The sequence below is a fragment of the Primulina huaijiensis genome, chromosome 10, assembly GCF_012295235.1.
Source record: "Primulina huaijiensis isolate GDHJ02 chromosome 10, ASM1229523v2, whole genome shotgun sequence".
NCBI classification, from domain to species: Eukaryota; Viridiplantae; Streptophyta; class Magnoliopsida; order Lamiales; family Gesneriaceae; genus Primulina; species Primulina huaijiensis.
In genome coordinates this window covers 1721192-1731325 of record NC_133315.1, presented here as the reverse complement: position 1 = coordinate 1731325, position 10134 = coordinate 1721192, and the positions used below count along the sequence as shown (strand labels likewise).

Sequence of the window (10134 nt, the reverse complement as noted above, 5' to 3'; positions counted from 1 at the left end):
AATTAATAAGGAGACAAATGGAAATTCACATATAAAGTCACATATAATAGATATAATAGATATATGTTAGATTTTTGATTTTTTTCCTAAAGTTTCATCTATTAATTTAGTTGAGAGATTTATTTCAGTATAGTTTATTAATTCTAATTAGTTCAAATCATCACAATTATCATTTCATTGATGAATTAGCCTAGATAGTAATTAGAGAATAAATCATGCGAAAACGACTTGGATGCGTTCCAATTCATTGTAACTTGACCAAACCTCTTGCTAGTTTAATCTCAACCGAAATCGTCGGTCAGTTTACAACACAGTGATCATAACATAATATTCACATCAGTTTGGGCAAGCTGATCAGAGCAACCTGAACCTAATTGGAGACGGCACAGAGATTTTCTAGACTTGGACATGTAATGTGCATTTTCATTCCACATGCCTTAAGACTGCAACAAGAACGCATGCATCTACCCATACTTGGTTTTGTGCTCGAGTGCTTGCTTGGTAACCAATTGCTGGCAGTCAGGAGGATGTTCAAGTCAATATATTTTGCTATGTTGCTCAATTCAATCTGATGATAAAAATATCTGATCGACTCCTTAGCGTAATATCCTACGTTTTTAACTAGCCGTCGACGACTCATTTCGCAACACCTTAGGTGGTGCCTATACATACATGAAACATGGTAAGTTACAACCACTTCTCGAACCAAGATCTGGTTCAAGTCAACTGATGGCACATGCTTGGGATGCCCTTGTATTTTGTTATGATTGAGTGGGCTTTGAGAATCGAGGGCCTTAGATAAAAATAAATAGTTTCAACAATTTTCATATAAAACCAAATTTTTTTTTAATATTCCCAATTAACGCAGTCTCACACAAGAAACATTCAAATTTTACAGCCCATATTCGTCTGTCTCTCTCTACATATCATTAAAAATTTAAGAAAAACAAACATTCAAGTAACCATCTCTTTATTCAGTTGAAAGCCTCCCCTTTTTACTTCCATCTGCAAACAATATCAAAGGATTAGAAACTTCACAAACTCGATTCTTTATTTTTCGATATAATATAGGTAATGTAATGTTTTTCTTTTCCAAAATGAACAGTACCATCAAGGGACAGCAATGGAAGTTGAGAGCTCTTCAAGACGCGTAGCCTCTTCACCGTTGACACAAACATGCTGTCGAATGTGATGTGAAAAAACAAATCAATTTTTGTTTATTGAAAACTTAGATCATCATGAACACAAGATTTATAAATTTTATTAGGATTGAACTTTTCGATTCGTATACAAAAGGCAATATGTAATGTGTACATGGAGCAAGGATAGTGATGCTTACTGCCAAGGGACATCACCAACAAGCATCCTGTCACCTTCATTGTCTTCATAGACAAGAGTGTATTCTCCACTTTCATCCAATAAATGTCCCCTCGTCCCGTTTCCTCCCTTGTCCTTATACTTGATTCCAACACCACAAGCTTCTCTTTGAGCTACAGATAAATGAAATTTTAAAACTTGAAAAAAAATTCAATTTTCACGCACTGTTTATCTTGAAATGTAAGCATCACTCCTGCTAACTAACATCTTGAACTTGCATCAAATAAGAATCAAGAACTAGTAATTCTACGGTAAAGTTCTAAAAATTAAAAATAAGTAACCTGCAAGAAGGCCCGTGAAGAGTTCATCGACCGCAATGGAGAGCTTCTCATAACTGTCATAAGCTTTAAGATCAACTTTTCTTCCAATCGGAACACCATCCATGTTGATCTTCACAAACAGGCTGCTTTTTGGAAGATCTTCATTTGGTTTTTGGCCTGAAGTTTCGGTGAGATTCGTATTCAGAGATTCTGATGCAGGTTTAGAAGAAGTTCCATTCGTGAGATTCTTTCGAAATGATCGGATTGGAGGCCATCCCACCACTGGAGAAGCAGTCCTATTGATAAAAACGACATCATTCTTCACCATGATTTTTTTGATGAAAGTAAAAGAAAGTAAAACCATGGGGTGGGGGGACTGAGACAAAAGTAGCAGATCGAACTCCCAAAGTTTATCATCTACAAGGACAAGACGGAGGTAATGGTCGTCGTGTAGGCCAACGAGCCCAGCAAATGAGAGACTTTACACGTTGAACTTCCCTGATAACTGCTCCATCCATATCTGTCCTAGCTTACGAAAGGGGCAAACGATTAACAAAGATTGCCAAAGAACTCTATTACATAGTCTTATAAGACCATTCAAATTTCACTGGCTCTCCTAGTTCGACAAGGACGGACTATTACAAATATCAGTTCCGCTAGTCATTGTTGAGTAAACACACGATTAAGCTTAGATCTTGTCTAACGCAAAACCCCGTACGTAATCATGGAACCAATATGGGCTCGTACACGTGTTCAGCAGAGTGCTTCATTCTAACATGAGACCTCTGGATATTAACTTAAATCAATACATGAGTTGAATAGTTAAACCTCAACTACACAGACATGTAGTCAAAACCTGAGCTCGAATTAAGCTTTGACTAAGGTGATCTATCGTAAAATCATACACGACAGCCCAAAAGAGAGAGAAATTATAAAAAGAGAAATGTAAGTGCATCATAATGACACCATAAAAATTAAAAACAAAACAAGCTTTAACATATTGAATGAAACAGTGCAAATACCTAAGGCAAAAACCAAGAAGGGAAAAACAAAAACAGAGTACAAAGAAAACTTGGCATTAAAGATGAGCCACCTTTTCTGAGCACTGTTTCTGTTGGCGACAGCAGTATCTGCAGGATCTGGTGAAAATCCCTTCATTATTTCTGCACTCCGGAAATCCTCTCCTGCTCTATTGTTACAGGGCTGTGAGGATTCTTCCTTCATGACAGTAACTCGACCTCCTCCATGTATCTGCTGATGAACTAACTGAAGGTGCATGAAAGGAGCCATTGTTGGCTGATTCAACGGGTATTTCAAGACTTGATTTTTAAGACAAGGGTCATTCGAAAAGTGAGTGAAAGAGAGAGGGGATTCATTGCTTTTTTCTTTCGATATTTTCCAGTCTCCACTTGGTGGACCAAGGGTTAATTCAAGCCCATGGTTTTTTGTTTCTTCTGCACTTTTTTCCACAAGCCAGCCCTTTCTGGGGATCAAATCCATCAACTGTGGACACCCCTCACCCTTTCTTGCAAACCCCTTCATCTATCTTTGTCCAATTTCCTGTTGCGTAAACAAAGGAAGAAGTATGTTGCAAGAAGAAAGGATAAACAAGAAAGTTTTCCTTGATCGATTTAAGGTAAACAGAATCTTGATGGAACAAAAGAAAGGAGTTTCAGCTACAAAGTTCTGACCTTGCACGGTTTGCTTAACCAAAGCTCGGAAAAACGAAAGGCCACATAATGCATAAAAAATCAAAGCAAAAACTCAAGAAAGGCTATCCCATTCCCACTAATATCGTTGAAGCTTCAAATAAAAACGATGATTCAGCCAAGAAAACACAAAAGTTGGAGATTGGAGACGCACTTCCAACTAAAACCAAGAAAAGCCCAACAAGAGAGAGAAAGAAGAAGATAGAATAGTAAATAAGCTGCGGATGACAATCTTGCTTTTATGGCTTATTCTTTAGCACGCTGAGAGTGACCATAGTGGGTTGTCTCTTTCTACGTCTATTCTCTCTCTCTCTCTCCCGTAAAACACACACTCGTTGCCTGTGCAAATGTTTTGTTTATTCCATTATATATGTATATTTTCAAGAACGGAAACAAGAAATCGGTGAACAGGTGGGGAGATAAGGGAGCAAGAAAAAAGTTAAAAAAATTAAATAAAGAAGTAATAAAAAGGATAAAAACCAGAGAGAATCTTTTTACTCAAAGTACTCCCTAAAACAAGAAACGGAATTTGACCAAAACACACGCAACCAACCAATGTCCCCAAAAATATGCTGTTGCTTGGTTTACAAAGCAAAGGGCACTGCAAAGTTCAAATAAAAAAGCAGCGACTCACAGCTATTACAGCATAGACCTCAGAATACAACAGCACTGTGCCCTATGAGCATCCCATTCTTTGATTCAAGAATCCTTGAGCCAGCCTTTTCTCTAATTAATAATAGGATTATCAACGTGAGCATCCCATTTGTCATGCCCCCGGCCATGTTGGCACAAGTGTGATCTTAGTCAGATAAGCTTTTGTTAATAACTTCTATATTTTACCAAATTGATTAACCTAAGTTATCATAAATGTATGTATGCGTGTATATGTGTTATATGAACAGTTGTCCAAAGGAAGCAGAGCAAATGAGCATTTGGATGGCAGTTTAATAAAAGCAGGCAGATCCCAGGATCTTGTCTTCTGCCTGCTGCAATTGCTGTTAGGCTTGCCTTTCACACACCATTCTAAGCAAATCCAGCAATCCTCCATCAAGTGGACCTTACCTTGGTTTGGGGTGAAAAAGTCAAATGAAGTTATAATATTTTAATTATATTGAATTTAAAGCAGAATAAATAATTTATTTATAATATTCAAAAATTATAATGAGACGGTCTCACGAGTTGTATTTTGTGAGACGGATATCTTATTTGGGTCATATTGGTAGGGTTGATCCGTCTCACAGATAAAGATTCGTGAGACCACAAGTCGTATTTTGTGAGACAGATCTCTTATTTGGGTCATATTGGTAGGGTTGATCCGTCTAACAGATAAAGATTCGTGAGACCGACTCACAAGAGACCTACTCATAAATAAAAGTGTTATCCAAAGAATCCATTTTGCTAATTTTTTTTATACTAAATAACTGATCATGTCGAAATTCTTATTATTCTTGACTGATATGCTTAAAAAAAATTGTAATTTTTGACTAAAAATATCTTAAATTGATTGAAAAGATTTTAAATTAATTTTCAAATTTGTAAGAATTAATTTCTTTTCAATAATTACAGCATTAAATACATCGAATCAAATTCAATCAATTTTTTTTAAAAAATATTTAAATCCTTTTATTTGTTTTAATTTTTATTGAAATAGTTAAAAGGATAGTTCTAAATATTTTAGATAAAAATCCTTCTTATCCTTTTTGGATCCTACTTAAATTATTTAATAGTTGGTAACATAATTCTCACCGCATTTCCACCTTTTGGTTTAATATTGATATATGTTGCTCGTTGGGGTTATCCAATGTATGCTTATTTTCGGATTTTCTCCAGGTGGTTCAAGGTGTTTTTCATTGCGGTGAAGACCTTGGCAAAGATGATCGTTAATTTTGAAAATTTGTGAGATCATCAGAGATTCTGGTATTATATCAATCCAACACGTGAAGAGATCAGCTAACGAAACGGAACATCACTTGGCTTGACATTCAATTATGACTCTACAAGATGTAGAATGGTTGAGCAATGATTTTCCTAATTGGTTTTCCCGAAGCAGATAATTTCACGTTTCGTGAATAAGCGGGACATTGAGGAATATTTAGAAAGACATTTTGAGAATTAATCTGATACTATCTCTGTTCTCTTCGTTTGGAAAAAAGAAAGATATCAAAAAATGCATCTTTTACGAGTCGAATAAAAAAAAAAAAAAAGAAGCTATTTGAGAAGACCCGAGAGTCGTTAGGTAATGATGCGATTTTGGGCTTCTGATTTTAATGGGAAGTTAGACATACCGCACTACAAAAGTACTAAAGTCGCTAGTCTAATCATTCCGTATGCTTAGGTGCCATGTATAATTGGGCGTCATAAACGAATCAAGTAACATGAAGATCCGACCCGGTCGCCCTCCTCCCTTAAACAAATGCAAAAAATATATATATATATATACCTCGTCACATACTAATTACAATTTTATTATTGAACAAAACGCAATACTTATATACTGATAATAATTGCAATTTTATTATTTGAACAAACAACAAAAGTTAAAACATTTTATAAATGTCTGGTCCAGACCGATGTTTAAAAACCGATTCAATAATCAGACTAATGGCTACTCATTTTCCTTTGGAAAGAAACACAGTGTTTCAACTCCTTTCGACGTCGACGTGAAAAGACCGAAACGACCCCGCCCACCAAGAAATTAAACAAATTTTTATCAGTCCCATGTTTATGTTTCATGCATAGAAAGAAAGAGATGATCATGTGTCACCTTAGCTAGTGGCGGAACCACCAAGTGATTTTGATCCACTTTAAAAGCAAAATGCTCGTGATACCCTTTTTCATGATACTTTCTTTGATATTTTTATCAAGGCTTTCACCAAAATCTTCGAGGTTTTTGTTAAGTTATACTAGATAGATAATGTAAGATCGAACTTTTACCATTTCATTAAAAAATTATGATCGGTAGTACTAATAACCTAAATATTTTAAGTTCAATCATTCATCATGTAAGATCCCAACTCTACCACTTCGGGTGAATAGCATGCACATACGCATTAGTGTAAAGTCAAAAACCTATTTGATTTTTATAAAAATTATAAAAATGGAAGTATTAATGTCACGACCACATAAATAAACTAGTAAAAAAAGTTGACACATTCTATGTTAAAAGTTGGAGTGTAGCACATGAAACACCAGAGTGGCAATATCGGTAGTAGAGCGAATAATATTCATAGATAATTAATTATTATATTTTGTGAATCATAACATATTAGACCAGTGTCATTAAATTATTCTCTATATATTAAGACAAAAACTTGTGTTAGAAGATCTCACGGGTCGTATTTTGTGAGACATATATCTTATTTGGGTCATCCATGAAAAAGTATTACTTTTTTTGTTAAGAGTATTACTTTTTATTGTGAATATCGGTAGGGTTGACCCGTTTCACATATAAAGATTCGTGAGACCGTCTCACAAGAGATCTACTCATGTATTAATTAACGTGGTATCAATAATGGAATTGTATTCATATTGTTTTTTCTCATCTAAAACGCAACGAAAATTTTAAAATTTTTATTTTAATATTCAAAACATTCTTATGTGTCGTATGATTTAAAATTATTCATAGGACATTTAGGTTTGATTTAGCTTTGTGTATTCAGCGTCGGCTTCAACCATTCAAGTGTTTAGACGGTAATAACTCTTCTTGTAAATATCCACTGCAAGAAAAAAGGCCTACAAACGACAACGGTTTTTCTCCGTTGTTGTAGGCCTTTTAAAACCGTTGTTAGAAGCCATGTGGTTAAAGGGTGTGCTCAAAGACAACGGTGAAAAATCGTTGTCGTAGACGTCTAAAGATGACGGTGAAAAACCGTTGTCGTAGGTATACAAAACCGTTGTTAAAGGTCATGTTGTTAAAGAATTCGCTAAAAGACAACGGTTCTAGAGTGTAGTTGTAGTTACAATTTGCGATTGTTTTTAAACAACCGTCGCAAATTTATTTGCGACGGAAATCATCGTTACCCGTCGCTAAAATTAGCGACGGTCGTAATTAAAATAGTCGCTAAAGAGCGACGGTTTTATACACCATCGCTAAATTTAGCGACGGTATTAATTCAATTTCGTCGCTAATATTAGCGACGGTGTTTTATGCTTTCCGTCGCTATTTTTGTCAGTAAAATAAAAAAAAATTTCAGTCGAAAATATTATATTCTTGATTTTAAAAATTTATTAAACTTAAAAAAAAAACGAAATTAAAATTGTGTAAGGGAGAAAAATTTTAAGTGTTGTGAAGTGGTAAAAATTTATTAATCTTTAAAGAGAAAAACGAAATGAAAATTGTGTAAGTGAGAAAAATTTTAAGTGTTGTGAAGTGGTAGGGTAGAAAATGGACTGAGGGTTGGGATATTTATAGACAGTTTGCGACGATTTTGATTAAACCGTCGCAATTAGCGACAGTTATTTTTTCAACTGTCGCCGATTTAAAATTAGCGACGCTTTTATAAGAACTGTCGCTTTATTTAGCGACGGTTAAATATAAACCGTCGCTAATTATAGATCGGCGACAGTTTAATAAAACCGTCGCTAAATGTAGCGACGGTTATACAAAAACCGTTGCTAAATTTAGCGACCGTGTTTGGAAAACCGTCGCTATATCTACATCGGCGACAGTTTTACTTAAAACCGTCGCAAATGTTAGCGACGGGTATACATAAACCGTCGCAATATTTAAATTAGCGACGGTATAGTATAACCGTCGCTAAATTTAGCGACATATTTTACTTAGGCCGTCGCGAAATCTAATATTGACGACAAAATTTGTAGAAAAACCAGTTGAAAGACAACAGTTTTTTACAAACCGTTGTCGTAGCTTGAAGAAAAACGCTTATACGACAACAGTTTAAAAACCGTTGTCGTAGTCCAAAAAAAAAAACGCTCATAGACAACGGTTTTTAAAAAACGTTGTCGTAGGCCAAAAAAAACGCTCATAGACAACGGTTTTTAAAAACCGTTGTCGTAGATATATCAAAGACAACGGTTTTAAAGAAACTGTTGTCTTTGAGCGATTTTTTTAGGCTACGACAACGGTTTTTGTTAAAACCGTTGTTAAAAGTAAAAAGACAACGGTTTTTGTTAAAACCGTTGTCTTTGATGTGTTGTTAAATAGGATTTTTGTTGTAGTGATCTAAGAACTTTTTTCAATCAGGTTCATGATCATAAACTTTGTTCCTCCTGTACATTGCACTAGAAATTTACATGAAATTTGCATCGAGATTAGATCGCTGTAATTCTCAAAATCCGACGGCCATGCAGTGGCTTCGGGGTGGCAACGTGGCGGTGCTGTGGAGGAGAGAGTTTGGCAGAGAATTTTCAAGAAATGGAGGGGGCCGATCGAATTTACTTCCAAGTGGAGAGATGTCTTGATGTGTTTATTGTATATATTTTGTTATCTATATTATCAATACGTTGATAACATATATACAAATATAATATTTTAATCCTTCTAAGAATAATCTGATCAGGATTTTATATTTTCATTATTCAAATATTCTCGTATTGAATTTTTTGTGTTGCTCAAATATAATTTTTCGCTTAAGTGACTACTTAACTTTGTCATTTGAAATTCATTCGTTCAAAATCATTTGACTAGAAATTTGTTGTTTCTTGAGAGAAAATTTGGTCCCCTTCCTCTTAGCTTGCTTCATTCCTTTTTCATATCGGGTACTAATAGTTTATTTTCATCCCTTCATTCATATCTTAGCCTTAAATTCCCTAATTTAGACATGAACCTAGACATGGGTGTTTTCGAAAATAAAATATATGTTCAAGAAGATAAGACATTTAGAAAACAATTTTAAAAGTCTCAAAAGTGAAGAAATTCAATCGTTGGCGACTCCAACAACTCCAGACCTCATAATATTTATATTTTATTTAGGACATATGTGATTAATTAATTAAAAGGTATTAGAATCAAGACCAGAGTGTGTTGTTGGATGACTTTTTACTGTGAATGTCGTGCTGTATTTGCGGCTAGTGCCACTTTGAATGGGCCACTCTTCCTTCATCCAATGATTGGCACACACAAAAATTGAGATGTTCATCGATCGGTCCGGTTCGATTTTTGGTTTTTTATTTCAATTTTTTCAGTTTTAGAAATATATAATCCGATATCCGAACTATTTTTCTTCGGTTCGGTTCGTTTCGTTTTCTACCAAAACGGTTCGTTTATTTTGGTCGATTTATTTGGTTTTGATATAATTATTTAAATTAATAATATAAATATATTGTAAAATATAATATGTTAACTTTTTAGATGATTTTTTTGTAAAATATTTAAATATAAGATGTAAATTAATTAAACAAACAACAATCAACTAAAAATCATTCAAAATAGTTTTTCATTCACTAAATATCATATCAAAATTTATAATATAAATAAAAATATAAACAAAAGTATTAATTTAATAAAATTTCGGTTTTGACATATATAATCCGAAACCGAACCAAATAAACTTCGATTTTAACATTTATATCCGAATTACAAAATTCAACTTTCGGTTCGGTTCGGTGTTCGGTTTTTTCGGTTTGGATTTTTTGTTTTTTCGATTTTATCCAAAGTTTGAACACCCCTACAGACAAATATGTTGTATCCATGCCGATGTACATACATTTATTATATGCACATAATATTTGTATATAAATTCTTCTATAATTATTTGTAATAAAACTATTTAATAGCAAATTGTATAATCAAATCAGTTTCAATAGTAAACCGAATTTCCTAACACATA

At 34.1% G+C, this 10134-nt stretch overlaps 1 protein-coding gene across 2 annotated transcripts; it reads right to left on the bottom strand.

The window, feature by feature from the left end:
- Window positions 1-809: 809 nt before the first annotated feature.
- On the bottom strand, window positions 810-3678 carry LOC140986299 (auxin-responsive protein IAA16-like). 2 transcript variants are annotated; one of them, XM_073454456.1, is made up of 6 exons: window positions 3329-3678; window positions 2731-3197; window positions 1659-1933; window positions 1340-1490; window positions 1109-1179; window positions 810-1005 (listed from the first exon to the last, which is right to left on the bottom strand). In XM_073454456.1, the coding sequence occupies exons 2-6, from the start codon at window positions 3177-3179 to the stop codon at window positions 971-973; spliced, it is 981 nt and encodes a 326-aa protein (XP_073310557.1). In that variant the 5' UTR covers window positions 3180-3197; window positions 3329-3678; the 3' UTR covers window positions 810-970. The 2 variants fall into 2 exon arrangements, with proteins under 2 accessions (XP_073310557.1, XP_073310556.1); XM_073454455.1 differs by having other exon boundaries at window positions 2731-3678.
- Between the last annotated feature and the right edge of the window lie 6456 nt (window positions 3679-10134).

Excerpts from the sequence above, each read along its gene's own strand:
- LOC140986299 (XM_073454455.1), bottom strand. The coding sequence starts at position 3,179 with ATGAAGGGGTTTGCAAGAAAGGGTGAGGGGTGTCCACAGTTGATGGAT. Across the intron at positions 1,491-1,658 it reads CTTCACGGGCCTTCTTGCAG|CTCAAAGAGAAGCTTGTGGT; the intron begins GTTACTTATTTT and ends ATTTATCTGTAG. Across the intron at positions 1,180-1,339 it reads GTTGGTGATGTCCCTTGGCA|CATGTTTGTGTCAACGGTGA; the intron begins GTAAGCATCACT and ends CACATTCGACAG.